The 18614-nt window shown below is 44.0% G+C and overlaps 1 protein-coding gene across 8 annotated transcripts in view; it reads left to right on the top strand.

Annotated features, from left to right (window-relative positions):
- Positions 1 to 4567: 4567 nt before the first annotated feature.
- VPS41 (VPS41 subunit of HOPS complex) overlaps positions 4568 to 18614 on the top strand; it is a 176571-nt gene continuing 162524 nt past the window's right edge. For 2 of the 8 annotated variants that reach the window (XM_048839142.2, XM_048839145.2), the window contains exons 1-3: positions 7582 to 7708; positions 8817 to 8851; positions 9571 to 9609. In XM_048839142.2, the coding sequence (XP_048695099.1) occupies positions 7597 to 7708; positions 8817 to 8851; positions 9571 to 9609 (186 nt within the window). In that variant the 5' untranslated portion in view covers positions 7582 to 7596. Of the gene's footprint in view, positions 4659 to 6683; positions 6707 to 7581; positions 7709 to 8816; positions 8852 to 9570; positions 9610 to 18614 lie in introns of those variants that run through there. The other 6 variants (XM_048839143.2, XM_048839146.2, XM_048839144.2 and 3 more) reach the window with 5 other exon arrangements.

The following is an 18614-nucleotide window of genomic DNA, read 5'->3' on the forward strand; positions in this document are numbered from 1 at the left end:
ATGCAGCATAGCTGCAACCACACAGTGCTAGGACGCTACAGAATTGTTATGATATACAGTATGCTGCAGTTACTAATAGTGTCATTGATGATACTTTACTCTTATTAACCTATATTATCAAAGAATCATAGAACTAGAAGGGACCTCGAGAGGTCATCTAGTCCAGTCCCCTGCACTCAAGGCAGGACTAAGCATTATCTATACCATCCCTGACAGGTGTTTGTCCAACCTGCTCTGAAAAATCCCCAATGATGGAGATTCCACAACCTCCCTAGGCAATTTAATCCAGTGCTTAAACACCCTGACAGTTAGGAAGTTTTTCCTAATGTCCAACCTAAACCTCCCTTGCTGCAATTTAAGCCCATTGCTTCTTGTCCTCTCTTCAGAGGTTAAGAATAACAATTTTTCTCCCTCCTCCTACAGAATTTTCTGTAGTATCTGGCTGGTGAATCTTGCCCATATGCTCAGGGTTTAGCTGATTGCCATATTTGGGGTCGGGAAGGAATTTTCCTCCAGGGCAGATTGGAAGAGGCCCTGGAGGTTTTTCACCTTCCTCTGTAGCATGGGGCACGGGTCACTTGCTGGAGGATTCTCTGCTCCTTGAAGTCTTTAAACCACGACTTGAGGACTTCAATAGCTCAGACATAGGTGAGAGGTTTTTCGCAGGAGTGGTGGGTGAAAATCTGTGGCCTACGTTGTGCAGGAGGTCAGACTAGATGATCATAATGGTTCCTTCTGACCTAAATATCTATGAAACAACCTTTTATGTACTTGAAAACTGTTATCATGTCCCCTCTCAGTCTTCTCATCTCCAGACTAAACACAGCCAATTTTTTCAATCTTCCCTCAGAGGTCATGTTTTCTAGACCTTTCATCATTTTTGTTGCTCTTCTCTGGACTTTCTCCAATTTGTCCACATCTTTCCTGAAATGTGGCACCCAGAACTGGACACAATAAGCCACTTCAGGCCTAATCAGCACAGAGTAGAGTGGAAGAATTACTTCTCGTGTCTTGCTTACAATACTCCTGCTAATACAGCCCAGAATGATGTCTGCTTTTTTTGCAACAGCGTTACACTGTTGACTCACAGTTAGCTTATAATCCACTATGACCCCCAGATCCCTTTCAGCAGTATTCCTTCCTAGGCAGTTATTTCCCATTTTGTATGTGTGCAACTGATTGCTCCTTCCTTAGTGGAGTACTTTGCATTTGTCCTTATTGAATTTCATCCTATTTACTTCAGACCATTTCTCCAGTTTGTCCATATCATTCTGAATTTTAATCCTATCCTCAAAAGCACTTGCAACTCCTCCCAGCCTGGTATTGTCCGCAAACTTTATAAGTGTACTCTCTATGCCATTATTTAAATCAGAGGGTCTCAAACTGTGGTCTGGTCCGCGAGCTGCATTCAGGTGGTCCATGGATAGTTCCCTCTAAGGTGCACACCTGGGCGGCTGCACACAAGAGAATAAAGGGCCACCCACCTAATTAGTGGAGCCACGCAGGCATGGCTCCACTAATTAGGTGCCTGGACCCCAGGGAAGATGCACATGTAAGGTGAGGTGGTGGCCTTGGTGGAAATAGGGGGTAGGTGGGAGGGGGCAGTGGGGTGAGAAGAGGGGGTGGGGGGAATTTAGGATGTGCAGGGTTGCGGTGGCCAGAGAAAGAGGTGACTTTCCCCAGCTCCAAGGCTGCAGCTGGAGGGGAGAGACAGCCCTCCTTCCCAGCCCCAGCTCAGAGGCTGCCACAGCGGGGGAGAGACCACCTTGCTTCCCAGCTCCAGCTCGGGGGCTGCCACAGCGGGGGGGAGAAGGACAGACCCCCCTCCTTCCCAGCCCCAGCTTGGGGGCTGCCGCGGCCAGGGAGAGAGGGTACATCCATCGCATTAGGAAGGTAAAACTACTGATATTAAAATATGAGTTTTGTGCTTTTATCTGCAGAACAAAAAAACGTTAATTTTTATTAAGGGTTTTTTTATATAGCACTTTTATCCAAAGCGTTTTACAATAGTTAGCTAATTTGGAAAGATCATTAAGTGGTCCACCGAGATCCTGAGCAATTTTCAAGTGGTCTGCAAAAAAAAAAGTTTGAGAATCACTGATCTAAATCATTGATGAAGATATTGAACAGGACCGGACCCAGAACCAATCCCTGCAGGACCCCACTCATTATGCCCTTCCAGCATGACTGTGAACCACTGATAACTACTCTCTGGGAACGATTTTACAACCAGTTATGCACCCACCTTATAGTAGCTCCATCTAGGCTGTATTTCCCTAGTTTGTTTATGAGAAGGTCATGAGAGACAATATCAAAAGCCTTACTAAAGTCAAGATATATCACATTTGCTGCTTCCCCCCACATCCACAAGGCTTGTTACCCTGTCAAAGAAAGCTATCAGGTTGGTTTGACACAATTTGTTCTTGACAAATCCATGCTGACTTATTTATCACTTTATTATCTTCTAGGTGTTTGCAAATTTATTGCTTAATTATTTGCTCCATTATCTTTCCGGGTACAGAAGTTAAGCTGACTGGTCTGTAATTCCCTAGGTTGTCCTTATTTCCCTTTTTATAGATGGGCAATATATTTGCCCTCTTCCAGTCTTCTGGAATGTCTCCCGTCATCCAGGGCTTTTCAAAGATAATTGCTAATAGCCAGATATCTCCTCAGTCAGCTCCTTCAGTATTCTAGGATACATTTAGCCTAGAAGTTGCAAAGAGGCAACTCTTTTAAATATAAAATACAACAGACATTTAATTTTTATAGTTAGAGAAGAAAATTATTTAAATACTTGCAGGTACAGAAGAGACATCTTGACTCCTGCATTGCAAACTGAAGGTATAAAGTTCTGTACAGTAACTCTAAAATGATAACTGACACTGCATTTCTTCACAGCAGCTCTAAATTTGCAGAAGTTGGGTTGTTTCAAGAGATCAAAAATCATGAGTGAGACTCCAAAATATCATGAGATTGGGCCCAAAATCATGAGATTTTTAAAAAGCTTATATTGTGGTCTTTTGATTTTTGAACATATTTTGTACTTCCTCGTGTGTGAGACAATTAGTGCTGCCCATTCACTCAGTTTTATTGGTAAGGTGATTTTGACTTCTGCTGCGGTTACTCTCACTCTGACATCTGCCTGTTCCCTGCCCAGAAATTTATTCTGTCCCCTATCAGTGCAGCCAATCTCCCCTTGCACCCATTCAGCTTAGCCCTTGGACCATTAGTTCAACCTCCCCTACATCAGTTCTGTCCCACCCAGGCCCCAGCACCATCAGTTCACCCCCTCAGCCTCACCTCTGCTCCTCCTGGGGCGCTTCCCTTTCCTCTCTCAGGCCCGAGGGGGGCTGCAGCAGGGTCCCTTGAGTCCTTCCAGGCTGGGGGGAGGGTGGCAACTGCAGGGTCTCTTCAACCCCCTCCACTGTGCCTTCCAAGGCCAGGTATTGCAGACAGGAAGTGGGGAGATCAGAGGGACTGTCCCCATTGCTCACAAGTGGGGAGAGAAAAGAGAGAGCAGCAAAGCTACACTGAGCTGTTGAACTTTTTGCTCCCGCTTCCCCTCTTGTGAGAATGGTGTTAGCCGGTCGCTGAGAAAAAGGGAGTGCTCTTCCTACAGCAGCGCTGATTGCTCTGCCCCAAGCAGTGGGCAAGTGGAGTAGATAGCTTTTCAGAGCGGGCTTTCCCACTGGCAGGGCTCAAATTTGCTAGAGAGCGAGAGCTTCACTTCTCTCCCTGCCGGCCTCTAGCACAGCCAAAATCATATCACTAGCAACAAAATAATGGGAGTTGGCAACACTGGAGGAAAGCAATTTTGGTCCCTGCTTCAGGAGCTCTCACAAGAGAAACCAGCTAAGAGCTGGGCTCCAGTGTGCTCGACACTGTTCAAACACATAGTAAGAATTGGCCCCTGACCTGAAGAACTTGCAATCCAATGCAAAGCATGGTGGTGAGTTTGTGACATGGGAGCTGTAACTTGTCAAACTCATCTCATCTCATATGGGGCTACTAAACTTGTTAGATAGCAATAACTTTTAATCCCTGCTGAACTGGGCAGGATTCCAGTTGTCTTCATTATTATTTTAAGTCTCCTAAGTGGTGTTTTTCTTAAACCCCCACCTTCTGAAATCATGTCAATACATCAGGATCTCAAGCTTTCATTTTAAAGTAGGAAGTTTCTAGCCCTCGTGGTTGAGGAGAAAAACATGAAAATGCCAAGTTCCCCCTAAAGGCTTAAAAACCACAACAAAATAACAACAGGTTTATTATTGTTCTAATTGCTCGTCATGTTTAAGGCAACCTCATAATTTCTTGGGGCCTAGCTCCTGATTTTTTCCAATGGTTGTGGCCGGCAGTGCTCTGTCGCTTACTAATACTGTCTGATAGTGCAGCCATTTGCACTAAGGTGTTGCCTGTGCACCAGTGAGGCAGGCGCATAGGTTAAACGCGCTCATGAGCTTGTAAAGCTGTTTAATCCCCCCACCAGCAACGGCAAGGCCGGTACAGAGGCCTCCCCCCTCCTGCCAGCCCTAACCCCAGCAGCAGGAGAGGAAGTAGAAAAAACTACATTACCCAAGCTGCCTCCGCCGCCCTCTGGCATCCCGCGGCCTCTCACATGACTGCCGGGCGGCTGCAGCATGGCGGAAGCAGAGGAGAAGGTAAAGGCTCTGCCCGCGCAGCGCGCGCTGACAGCTGCACAGTGGGAGCCCCAGTGTTTGCTCCAGGCGGAGGAGTTAAACTAAGGCAGCGGAGAAACCACTGTGTTTTCTAGCCCATGAAGGGGAAGAGAGAGGCTTCTGGGGGGCAGCAGCAGGGGGCGGGGATTAGGGGGAGGGCTGTGAGGGGGGGCAGCGGGAGGGGATTGGGGGAGGGTTGTAGGGGGCAGAGGCGGCATGGGGATGGGGGGACGGTTGTGGGGGGCGGGAGAGGGTTGGGGGAGGGCTGTGGGGAGCAGAGGCAGTGGGAGGGATGGGGATAGAGGGGCAGAGGCAGCAGGAGGGGTGGAGTTTGGAGGAGGGTTGTGGGGGGCAGAGGCGGCATGAGATGGGGAGGGTTGTTGAGGAGCAGAGGCGGCATGCGATGGGGGAGGCTTATGGGGGGTAGAGGTAGCAGGAGTGGGTGCGGATTGGGGGAGGAGTAGGAGCTGCAGGAGTAGAATTGGGAATGGATGTTTGTGGAAAGCAGAACTGGAGGGCTTTGTGGGCAGAAGGGTGATGTAGAGGGTTCGTGCACAATTTTGCTGCCTACTCTGTATCTACTCTTTTTGAAGTTGCCAGCACAATGTGATCCTGAAGGCATTTAAAGCTGAGGCTGAAACCCTGTTAATCTCTGTCAGAGGTTCAGAATCAATATTGTAGTCTCATTCATTTTCACATATGCATAAAAATTGCTTAAAGTCCTGAATTAATGAGCATGAAATCACCAGCCACACTAGTTTGACTTCTATAAAGCTATTGGATATTAAATATCACTCATTTATTAGTTATATCAAATTCTTATTGAGTTTGGTGGCTATGATTTTGTCAAAGTTAAGTTCTTAGTGTTATTTTATGAGGAGAGAATATTACCGTTTCTTAAATTATTTTAGAGATTATTATTGGTGAATTCTGGGTTGGACCTATTCTTAAATGTTATATACCAACAATTTGTTTTAAATTACTTTTATAATTGGTCATATTACCCTATATGAGAAAATCCTCTTCTTGGGAATTGTATTGTACAGGGAAACCTGTCTTTAGAGTTTGTCCAAAATTTAATCTCTTCCATGGTCATTCCATGGTATAGACTAGAGCTGTGCTTCCTTTAAATGTTTTATCTTTTTTTTTTAAAGCAACTTTTATATTCTGAGGGCAAAGAAGGAGGTGTGTTAAATCTTCGAATGACAAAACAAATCTTTGATAGTCATTAAGGTCTTGATCTGGTGTAGTGCACTGTATTGGCAGATCGAAGAATTTAGGAAGATCCAATAAAGGATTGGACATTTATATGTATAACAGGAATATCCAGAGTTATCTTAATAGATAACGTTTGGGTGGGGGGGCAGGGGAAAGAGATACTAAACTTCATGCCTTAGAATTTAAGGCAGTCTCTAACTATTGGATATCCGGGTGAAACCTAATGGGGAGGGGTGGCGGCAGATTATCCCATGCCTGCCTATTGCAGGGTTCTTGCACTTTAGAATTATCTGGTAATGGCAGACTGGGATTCTGGACTAGATGGATTTCAGGTCTCATCCATAATGGCAATTCAAATGTTTCGATCCCTCTACATGCCTGGAGCCCCTTTGAAGTGAGTCCAGGGGTCAGCATGTGCTGAGCTCCTGGCAAGATTGAGGCTGAAGAACCTCATTCTGCAGTTCTATGAGTGAAGCAGTTTTAGAATTTAGTATGTGACTCAAGAAAAAGTGGTAATCATTGCAGTATTAGCCTTTCAAATAGTGTAATAGGCAGTATTCTATGTGTAGGGTCCAGTCCTGTCAGTGTATAGTCGGTGGGATTACTCCTGTGTAAAGTTATACATTTAAATGTGGGCAGGAGTGGGGCCTAGTTTTAATGTAATATTTTACAATAAACCCTGGCAGGTAGGCTTTAAGGCAGGATCTTTGGAATCTGGGGGCAGATGTAATAATGTCAGGGTAACGTGTGAACGCACAGCTGATTGTTACATGCAGACTGCTTCACTTCAGAGGAAGATCAAGAATGCAGAGGTGGAAGAAAGAAATAAGTCCATCTGAATTGGTTGGGAGAGAGATTCTCTTCTGGAAAATGGGGAACAAGTATGGGGGAGAGTGGGATATTCTCTGGAAGGCAGCTGAAATTTTGGTTGTTCTAGACCACCTTTTAATATACTTGTTACATATAGTACTTTTCAGCTCAAAAGGACTCTGTCTATGGAACATTCTTTGGAGTTGGTTCCTGTATGTGAGACAAGAATAAAATAGGTTTAAGAAAAAGTTTCCAAGCCCAAGTATAGCAGTTTCATATGCTATAAATATAATTTGTTTAAAGCCTTCAGAAATTTGGCTTTTCCATATCTTCTCCACTGCCACACGCATGCTTTCTATCAGTATGTAGGGCATAATAAAGCTTAGGAGAACTATTTTTCCCAGGATTTACTTCCTAACTATGGAGAAATTTAAATTCTCTGAAGGAGGCAGGTCCTATTGTTGGTATTTATCAGATATGTACCTCTTCTACAAAGTTGTGGATTTTGTTGGTCGAGGCAGTTTCTTTTGTGTTCTTTCCATTGTCTTTGTCACTAAAATCTATAATTAGTGCACCTCATTAAGGCACAGTCAAATATAAAAGTGTCATTAAAAATCCTTACTTTTTAAATTAATGAACACCTTTTGATTATTAAAACACTCTGATTTAATTGTTTGCATTTCTCTCCTTTTGGACTATCTTATGAGAGTGGTCGTTTCACTTTTGCTTATGGTCAATTTTGCATGTAGAAGATGCTGTGACTTATGTTTGAGTTTCCCTACACTGGAGAGGAACTATAAATAGTGTGTGTATGCAGGTGAACTTTCATTGGAATTTAGGTTTTGTGATTTTTCTTCCGTACCTATCTAAGTTACAGGCCTAAAGTCAGTTGATGGCATCTGTTTTTAGTGTAAAGGGAAAACCCTCCCACAACAACGTGGATGGAAGACTGCATTTGGTGAGATGCATTGTCAAGCTTGCCAAATCAGAGATTAACTATACAGGTTAGGAATACTTTTAAATTTCCCCAGTTTTCTCATCTGTGTATCATTTCTCCATTCTTAGGCTTCTTGAAAACCAGCATCTGCCAATTGGCTGAAATATACAACACCATTGCTGATTCCCCGCCCCCCCAACCCTAGAGTCTGACAGGCCTGCCATTGATAGTTATTAGTTCACTGTTTGGGATTCTGGTCACCTACTAGTCACTCAGCAGGGATTTTCTGTTCACAGTTAGGAGACTATTTTAAAAATAAAAAATAGAATTCAGGATAATCCTCTTGGTTCATACATTTAAAAAAACCCATCCCAACAAAACCCCATTGTAGTCATGACTGTGGTTACTATTCCAGTTTTACTTGTGGGAATGGGAGAAGTCAGGCAGAAAGCTTTTCAGAGTAGCTCCCTTGCATCGTGAGTTAGCAGGGTACCTGTCAATTCTAAACACCCAAAAACACTGCCAGCATCCTATCAGGTGATGCAGAGTCTGGTCATTAGCTTGCCAAATCAAGATTTCCTTTTTAATTTTGAACTATGACTTGAACAGCGAATAAACAGTTGCACCCGTTTAAGGACAATATTTTGGAGATGGGCCTGTCTGTAGTTAATAAAGCTTGGAAAGCCAGATGACTGTAAGCATGGTGATGTCTTGTATGGAGTCACTAACAGTAAATGGAAATGTGACTTTTTTCTCCTCTCTAAACGGTTTTGCTTGGTTACTAAAAGTGATCTTCAGTCATGCAGAGAAGGCATTTGTTATGTGCTTAGAGGTTACAATAAGCACATTTTTATAGCACAAAAATAAATAAATGTGACCAACAAACTAAAGATGAAACACTGGTAATCATCAGTATTAGATTTTCTTTCCGCTTCATCTCTCTTCTCATTGTCTGTAACTTTGTCTCTCGTGAATGCTGTACCTAAATATCTTATTGTCAAAATATTACTTCATAAGATTTGAAATACTTCTTCTCTTTTGTTCGTTCTTTGTTTATATCATGGGCTGTTGTTAAAATGCTTACGTTCACTGTCAGCATATTAGTTGTAACCTTTTATTGCTATTGATAACTATAAATACGTTAAGTAAATCTTCATTTTGCTGACCTTTTTGAGGAGACATGGCATCAGCAGATTTCACCAGTGGACAGGTGAGAGATTAGCAAGAGTAGGCTCTTCTTTTTTTTTTTTTTTTTTGTAGGATGGTAAGATTCATTGTCTTGAAAGGCAGATGTTTTAAAGGCACAGTTTCTTTGAAGGTTTGAGCAAGCACTCTGTCTGAATTGTGCATAAGTGGAAGAGTTGTTATTATTTAATATGCATCATCATTAGAATTCTCTGGGAAACTGTTTTAAAGAGTTAACCAGTTCAAAATAAGCCAATGAATTAATGGGCGAATAGTGGCTAAATACAGAAGTTGGCCTGTGGATCACTTGAGCATGCAGTTCTGTCCCGTGGGCCGAGATGCTGGAGATTGCTTTGCAAGATTGATTGCCCATTGCTGGTGAGGGAAAGCCTTTCACAGGTACCTGACTATTGCTTAGAGTCTTAGATGGTGCATGTTTCTGGAATGATGTGGTATTAGTTACTGTCTGCTTTAGGGTAGCCAACAGTAGCGTCACAGCCAACCAGTGCCAGTGACTGTCAGTGTGGTACCAGATTACAAGTCCTAAACACAGAATGGGTATGGATAAACAAGAAAATCAGAAAAGATAATCATTTATCTGTAACACATTCAGAATCACTTGAAACTCTATTGACCTTTTGCCTCTAATAAAAAGACTGGTAGAATTAAAAAAGTAAAGATAATTATCATTTGCTCTGCACACACGTTAAATTTTTTTCTTCATGCTTTTTTTATCGCTTTCAGGAAATCAGATCTAACGAAGAATCTACAGATGATTCTGAGGTAAGACTGTGTACAGGGGCCTCATGGTTGTAGTGTTTAAACTGCATTGTTATCAATATGCAGGGTTTTTTGGGGTCTTGTTTTTTTTGTTCGTTTGTTTGTTTCTATTTTGGCAGCCGCTTATTTACAAGAGAAGCTGTGTTTGTGTTCTAACAGGTAGTTTGAGCTGTGGGCAAATTGATAGTGAAAGTGCATCCTTTTAAAAAAAATAAAAATGCAACTTGATATTAAAGCCTGGGATCACAAGATTTTAATAAAGTGAATCATGTTAGAAGGTAAAACTTAAATTCATGCATTTCTGCTTTGAACAAATGAAAATGTGATTGACAATGTCATTTCTATATATTACATTAAAGAAATGCAACTGATATTTAATGATTTCACAGCCTGAATTTAGTCTTAATTTATTCAGCACATGTTTGCCAGATCGTATTATGAAACAAGATTGGCCTATTGACTTAAAATGTTTGCACCATCCAAAAAATTTAAGTATTCAGGCGGTGTTATTGGGTGAGCAGAAGAAAGGGAGCTGAAATGAATCCAAGTCTTTCCTCCTTACGCCAGTGCAGTACATCCAAACTTAGTTCTTGGGTGCGACTGCGGAAGTCCAATGTACAGTACTTCAATTTTTGCATTGTATGTAAACACAAGGGTCAAACTGGGGGCAGGGGAGGGGAGTGCTCTCCCAAGCTCTCCCAATAGGGTGGTGGACAGATACTATCATGTTAGGCATTGCCTCGGCATGTAGACTAGAACAAGGGTGACCGTCACCCATTATCAATTAGATAGCTTAAAGTGGCTCCCAATGCTCAAAACTAGAATGAAATGGTGATGATAGAAACATTGCTCTTCACCTAGGGGTGTTAACTGCACTGGAGATTGGTATCTAGGGTTCAGGCATTGGCTGTGATTAGGCTGTCTAGTCCCCTAGTGGATTTTGCTGGTGGTCCTGATTCCCCTCTTGGGTGAGTTTGTAGTCGGAGGGGGGGCGGCCCTTGAGTCCCCTGTGCTGGGTTGACCTCTCCTTCCCTTGGTGATTGTGGTGGCTGTATTTATCCTGGGCTGGATTTTCTCCTTCCTTGCTGGCTGCAGGGGTTGCTATGATATTTTCACTCCTTGGCCTCAGCAACCTCCTAGCTCCTCCTGCTGTCCCACCCCCTCTGCCTGCAGTTTCAGCTGTTGCAACCCCAGCTTGCAGCTACTGTTGAAGCAGCTACCTGAGCCAGGGCTTTCATGACTCAGTCTTGGGCAGCAACACTCTGGAATCTTGTCACCCCTTGGTCTGATTGGCCTGTGTTAGTGATGGGGATAGGCAGTGATGAGCTGCCAAAATCTTAACCGATTCTCTCCTCACCCCACGAGGGGGTCGTGGCCCACCCCTGCCCCCCGGGGACTCCTGCCCCATCCAACCCCCCGTGTTCCTTGACTCCCCCCAGACCCCTGCCCCATCCACCCCCCTCCCCTGTGTCCTAACTGCCCCCAGAACTGGGCTGGAGGGTTTCGTGGGCCACTGTAGTGGGTGCCCACCCCACCCCTAAGAGCCAGAGGGACCTGCCGGGGGGGCGAGGTGGGGAGTCCTGGCAGTGCTTACCTGGGGCAGCTCCGAGGAAGCATCCAGCAGGTCCCTCTGGCTCCTAGGGGTGAGGGAGCGTAGTTGGGGGGGAGCAGGGGGAGCGGCCGCTCCCCCCACTGATCACATCAAAAGTGGTGCCTTAGGCGCCGACTCCGTGGGTGCTCCAGGGCTGGAACACCCACGGGGAAAATTTGGTGGGTGCAGAGCACCCACCAGCAGCTCCCTGCCCTGCCCCCAGCCCCAGCTCACCTCACCTCTGCTCCGCCTCCTCCCCTGAGCGCGCCGCCCCGCTCTGCTTCTCCGCCCCCTCCCCCGGCTTACCGTGAATCAGCTGTCTGTGCGGGAAGCCTGGGAGGGCTGAGATGTAGGCGGCGGCTTCACGCTCAGGCCCAGGGAGGCGGAGGTGAGCTGGGGCGGGGAGCGATTCCCCTGTGCCGCACCCCACCCCTCGGGTTACCCGCTGCGGCGCGGGCGGCCCTCCTTTTGCCCCAGCTCACCTCCGCTCTGCCTCTGCCTCCACCTCCCTGGGCCTGAGCGCGAAGCCGCCGCCTGTTTCTCAGCCTTCCTGCACAAACAGCTGATTCGTGGGAAGCCGGACGTGGGGGGGGGGGCGGGGGAGGGCGGGCGGAGAAGCAGAGCGGGGCGGCACGTTCAGGGGAGAAGGCAGAGGCGAGCTGGGGCCAGGCGCAGGGCGGGGAGCTGCCGTGGGTGCTCTGCACCCATCAAATTTTCCCTGTGGGTGCTCCAGTCCCGGAGCACCCATGGAGTCGACGCCTAAGGCGCCACTTTTGGCCAGTTGTTAAATTTAGAAGCCCTTTTAGAACCGGTTCTAAAATTTAACAGATTTAAAATTTAAAATTTTAGAACAGGCTTCTAAATTTAACAACCGGTTCTAACGAACCGGTGCGAACCGGCTCCAGCTCACCACTAGGGATAGGGCTGCATGGGATGAACCTCAACTATATGCTGATGCCACCCATTATGTACAACAGTAACCTGCTCTCCATTGCTGTCTTCAGATTCCGTGACTTCGTTGACCTCTGTTTCATAATCGTAGCCTTACTAATTGTTGTAGGTGGAGCTGGGCAAAAAACAGGCTGCAATTTTTGTCTATATTTTCAGTTTTTCCCCTTAGTTAACTTTGGTCCAAAAAATTGTCAAAATTACTCATGTCAAAATCTTTCAACCAGCTTGTGGCAGTGCACCTTTATGTTAGTCTATAAATACACAGAGTAATACGCACCTACTTTTCAGTCCTATTGAGAAGGTATGACAGGACCTAAAGGATCAAATCCTAATTCTGGTTCCTACTCAAGATAGTGAAGAACTACTCAAGATAGTTAAGTCCAAAGCAGACTGTGAAGCTTTACAAAAAGATCTCCTAAAACTGGGTGACTGGGCAAGAAAATGGCAGATGAAATTCAGTATTGATAAATGCGAAATAGTGCTCATTGGACAACATCGTCCCAACGATACGAATAAAATTATAGGGTTCAAATTAGCTGTTACACTCAAGAAAGAGGTACTGGAGTAATTGTGGATAGTTCTCGGAAAACATCCACTCAATGTGCAGCGGCAGTCAAAAAAAGCTAACAGAATGTTGGGAATCATTAAGAAAGGAGTAGATAGTAAGATAGAGGCAATATGATCTTTTCTATATAAATCCATGGTACGCCCACATCTAGAATACTGCATGCAGATATGGTCGCCCCATCTCAAAAAGAGGTATTGTAATCGGAAAAGGGCAACAATAATTATTTGGGATATGAGGAGAGATTAATAAGACTGTGACTTTTCAGCTTGGAAAAGAGATGATTAAGGGGGGTACTATAGAGGTCTATAAAATCAGGACTGGTGTGGAGAAAGTAAATAAGGAAGTCTTATTTACTCCTTCTCATAATGCAAGAACTAGGGGTCACCAAATGAAATTAATAAGCAGTAGGTTTAAAACAAACAAAAGGAAGTATTTCTTCACACAACGCATAGTCAACCTGTGGAACTCGTTGCCAGAGGATGTTGTGAAGGTCAAGACTATAACAGGGTTCAGAAAAGAATTGGATAAATTCATGGAGAATAGGACCATTAATGACTGATAGCCAGGATGGGCAGGGATAGTATCCATAGCTTCAGTTTGCCAGAAGCTGGGACTGGGTGACAGGGGCTGGATCACTTGGTGATTACCTGTTCTGTTCATTCCCTCTGGGGTACGTGGCATTGGCCATTGTCGGGAGACGGGATACTGGGCTAGGTGGACCTTTGGTCCAACTCAGTCTGGACATTATTATTATTTTTTTCTATAAGGACACATGATGTGTTGTCTTTAAATATTTAGCTGTTATAACAAGCCTGGAAACAATATCTAAAATGTGCTGGAGTGAACTAGTGAAACACATACATGTTACCTGGAGGTCCACATCTTTGACTAAACCGTTTTCTATGATCATTCATGCATAATTATCAAATGATATATGCTGGCCCTTCAGACGCATGAAGACTACGTGTGGTGAATTGCTGCTTTAATTCTCTTGATGTGAAATGTATATGGTCATGGATTAGTTTGGTCATATCACTGTGTTTTCACTCTTTTTTTTTTATACTAAACATAATACATTGTGAGATTAGGAGTTGGTATTGATAGACAGTGTTATGTAGTGGTTATAGCAGAGGACTGGACTCACTGAACCCATGGCAAGATTTACCTATGTGACTAGGGCAAACTATTTTAATTCTCTGTGCCTTGGTTTATACATAAGTAAAATATGTATAACATTTATTACATTGATTTATTATAGGCAGTTACCACTATATTCATAACAAAATTAATGGCAGACAATTGATGTTAGCTTTAATCCCTTTGAGATCCTTGAACATAAGGGGCAATTGCAAATGATGAGCATTGTTATCAGAGGAGGTAAGGTGTAATTGCCCATGTTAAGCTTTATCTTCTTGCAAAAATTTTCTTCTGTAGTGTGGAAAGGGTGAATGAATAATCATAGAATCACAGAGTTAGAAGGGACCGCATGTCCCTCTTTGAACAATTCCTCCACCTCCCCACTCTGAATTGAGTGCACACAAGGAAAAAACTCTCTTCTGTTAGTCCTTACTGTGACTTCACAGCACCATCTTGCTGTCTTTTTTTTCTATTAGATTGTAAGCTTGTTGAGACAGGGACTCTCTCCATTCTGTGTGTCTGTCAAAACTGAGCATATTGTCTGCTCTTAACAAGTGATAATATAATGCTAATAATTTTCCCACTTGCATAGTCTGCTTTGAGTTACCTGTTTGTTTATGAATGTTAAGATGTTGTTTGTACGGAATCAATGACAGAGCGTATGATGTTTTGCAAAAGCAGAGAATGTGATCAATCTCAGACATGTGATGTTTTGCAAAAGTGACTGTTTTGCCTATATGATGTCACACAGCTCTTCATTGCAAATCTGGTTTCCACTGGTCCTGTAAGTTGAATTCCTGAGGCCATTTAAATGTGTTTATTGTTTTCCAGTTGTTTAAATTAGAATGTCTAAAGCACATAGGTATAAGTTAGTAGAGGTCGTGCATATCTTTGTATGTTCAGCAAACCTTTCAGTGATGATGGTGGTAGTTATTTGTGTCACCACTATGCAATTGTAGCAGATCTTTCTTGGTAACTACACTACAGTTTACTCTCTCTTTCATATCCTTACATATGATATGGGGTATTATGAGCTTTTACTTATCATGTAGACAGGCTACTATTTATTCTCCCATGATATGGTGAGCAAACAATATATCTAAAATGGTATTTTAATTCTCGGGGGGCGGGGAGGAAGTACTTTAGCTGCAAAGTATTTTCACAGCAATCTTGAAGCACTGACATCTATTTTTTTTAAACTTCTGTCATTTTTTAAAATGGCACATGTGATGTACATCATTTTCCCCAACCCATAAAACAATCAGGTGTGCTACATTTTAGATTGAACAGGTTTATTTCACAGAAAAGTTCTAGATATGATGCTACTTCATGGGTGTATTTAACATTATTTTACAGCACCTAGAGTTACGTATTAGGGCTGTCACATTTGATGAGGCCTTAAAAAGCAAACAAACAAACAAAAAAGAATATACTGACCTTTGACTGTTCATAAACAGTGGAGAAGAAAGTCTGAATAAATTATGTACAGCATGAAGCGAAATTTCTCTGTTTTTAATATTACTCTTCCTTCCTGCAGTGTACCTGTAAGTGGTTACTTTTACAACTGAGCTTGCTTTTCCCAACCAAATCTTGATTAGATTTTGGTATCTAATTGGCAAAAATCTTCTCACGTGTTTGTTAGCTTTATATCAATGCTTCTTAACAGATCTGTGGTACAAAGCTGAGAGGTAAGTGTACATTTTCCTCGACTTTTTGAGTTGAGTATAATACTCAGCTAGGATGTGCCTTGGCTTTGCAGTTTAGTTCTCTATTAGCAAATCATGTTGCACTGAATGATGTAATGTACCATTTTAAAAAAAAGAGACGGTGATACTGCACTAGTTCTCCCTGGTAGCTTATATTGCAGAACCCACACCTGGATCTCTTTTGGATCCTCTCTTCTAAGTAGAGAGTCTTTTTACACTTGCTTTTGAAACTTCCAAAAGCTGCTTTTGTGCAATGTGCCTACTTGAATTTTGTTTATATTCAGTTCCCTGATGTTTATCACTCTGGACCTCAATATTGTTTTGCATTGTATCATGATAGCCAACCAGTAACAAGGCTTGATAGCTGAACTACCTCATAGTATCTGCATAATGTGACATAGTCATGGGGCAATCTATGGCATTGTTGTGAAATCTTGTGAGCGAATGTGGATTTTACTTCTGCCACCAGTGTATGTCTGGTGCACAAAATAATTATACTTATCCAATACTTACATATATTTTTCCATCAGTATAGATTATCACTGGTCTTCACAAGGGAAGTAGCAGATTTGTCAGTTAACTTGATGATACACACATTATAGAGTGGGCAGAATGATTTGGAGCACCATACTGGGGCTTAAGAGACCTTCAATTCCTGTCTTAACCACAAACTTTCACTGTGACCTTGGGCAAGCACTTCAACTACATTCCATCTGTTCCCCTCTGTAAAATGAGAATAATAATTTCCAGCCTTATGGGGTGTTGTAAGAATTAAAAAAAATCCAGTGATCATTGTGAGTTGCTCAGATACTGCTGTGATGATCATATAAGTATTTCAATATCTGAGATTAGGAGCTTCCTGTTTGTTGACCTGTTGAAGTTTGGATATGTTGTTGTTGTTTTATTAAAGTGTAGTCAGACTTGTATCCGATCTTATTTTTAATGGAATTGTTGTTGCAATAGTGTTATAAACCTTTGACTGCATTCTGTGCATGCCTGCTAATATTTACATGTCTTCCCATTAAACTCAGAAAATGGACAGCTAATGAGGGCTGCTGATGTACCTCTGTCCTGAACTTCTGAGGGCATGGCTACACTTACAGATGTAGAGTGCTGTGAGTTAAACCAGCTCTCGGAGACAGCAGCAGGGAAAGCACTGCCATGTGTTCACACTGTTAGCTGCAAGTGCAGTGGCATTGCCACATTTGCGGCACTTGGAGAGGCATTGGAAGCGGTGCATTATGGGCAGCTATTCCACAGAGCACCTCTTCCCATTCTGGCACTGTGGCTTGTGGGAAAGGGGGGCGCAGGGCATCCTGGGTCCTGCCCCAATGCCCCGTGATGCATCGCTTTGCATCCCAGCAATCCCTGAGCTTCCAACCACATTTGGCACCATCTTTCAACGGTTTTTGTACTGCATGCTCTGTCTTTCCTTTCGGTCTGCGGGACTGGATCCCAAACTTGTGAGGAATATGCTGATAGGTCTCGCCAGCACGTCACGAATTGCAGTCAGGTTACTCCTTAAGCTACAAAGTGACCGTGAGGAGTCCAACGATGATGTCGACTCACATAACGCATACGACATGAGATTGCTTGTGGCATTCACGGATATGCTCACCACAGTGGAATGCCGCGTTTGGGCTCGGGAAACAAGCACTGAGTGGTGGGATCACAGCATCATGCAAGGCTGGGATGATGAGCAGTGGCTGCAGAACTTTCGGATGAGGAAAGCTACTTTCATGGGACTGTGTGCTGAGCTTGCCCCCGCCCTGCGACGCAAGGACACGAGATTGAGAGCTGCCCTGCTGGTGGAGAAGCGCGTGGCTATTGCAATCTAGAAGCTGGCAACTCCAGACAGCTACCTATAAGTCGCTAACCAATTCAGAGTGGGAAAGTCGACTGTTGGAATCGTGTTGATGCAAGTTTGCAGGGCCATTAATCGCATCCTGCTCAGAAGAACCATGACTCTGGGCAATGTGCGTGACTTGGCTGGCTTTGCACAAACGGATTTCCCTAACTGCAGAGGAGCGATAGATGGGATGCATATTCCAATTTTGGCACCAGACCACTAGCCTCCAAGTACATAAATAGGAAGGGGTATTTCTCAATGGTTCTCCAGGTGCTTGTGGATCACCGTGGGCGTTTCATGGACATTAACACAGGCTGGTCCGGAAAGGTGCACGATGCAAGCATCTTTCAGAACACAGGCCTGTTCAGGAAGGTGCAAGCCAGGACTTTCTTCGCAGACCAGAAGATCTTTGTAGGGGAAGTCGAAATGCCCATTGTGATCCTTGGAGACTCTGCTTACCCTTTAATGCCAAGGCTCATGAAACCATACACAGGGAGCCTTGACAGCAGCAAGGAGTGGTTCAACAACAGGCTGAGCCGGTGCAGAATGACTGTTGAGTGTGCTTTTGGCCGTTTAAAGGGCCGCTGGCGCTGTCTGTATGGGAAGCTGGACCTGGCCGATGACAGCATCCCTACAGTTATAGCCGCACGCTGTACCCTCCATAACATTTATGAAGGGAAGGGTGAAAGCTTCACTCAGGCATGGACCACAGAGGTTCAGCACCTGGAGGCTGAATTTGAATAGCCAGAGACCAGGGCTATTAGAGGGGCCCAGTGCAGTGCAGCAAGGATTAGGGATACCTTGAGGGAGCAATTTGATGCTGAAAGCCACCAGTAACGTTTGGTGCCCTGCATGGGAGTGAAGTGCAGTGGTTCCAATGCTAGTGGGCATCTGTGTTTGCTACGTATGATGCACTGACTTGCGTGCCTGTTGATTTCCTGGGCTACGCTATCTTTTACTTAATGCAATAAAGAATATTTGCAAAGCCAAAAAATTAATTTATTGAAAAGAAACACATGGGAAAACACATGGCATGACATAGCTGTGCTGTGTGGGAGGAGGGAAGGTAATGGGGGGGAACGGGACAATCACAGATTTGCGTATGTCCTGTTATCATATTCAGCCTTCCTGTCTGGAGTGCCGCGCAATGAGTGCTGCACTTCAGGCTAGCTAAAATGCATGATGATGGGGGTTGAGTGCAATGGG

This window comes from Caretta caretta, chromosome 2, assembly GCF_965140235.1.
Source record: "Caretta caretta isolate rCarCar2 chromosome 2, rCarCar1.hap1, whole genome shotgun sequence".
NCBI lineage: Eukaryota > Metazoa > Chordata > Testudines > Cheloniidae > Caretta > Caretta caretta.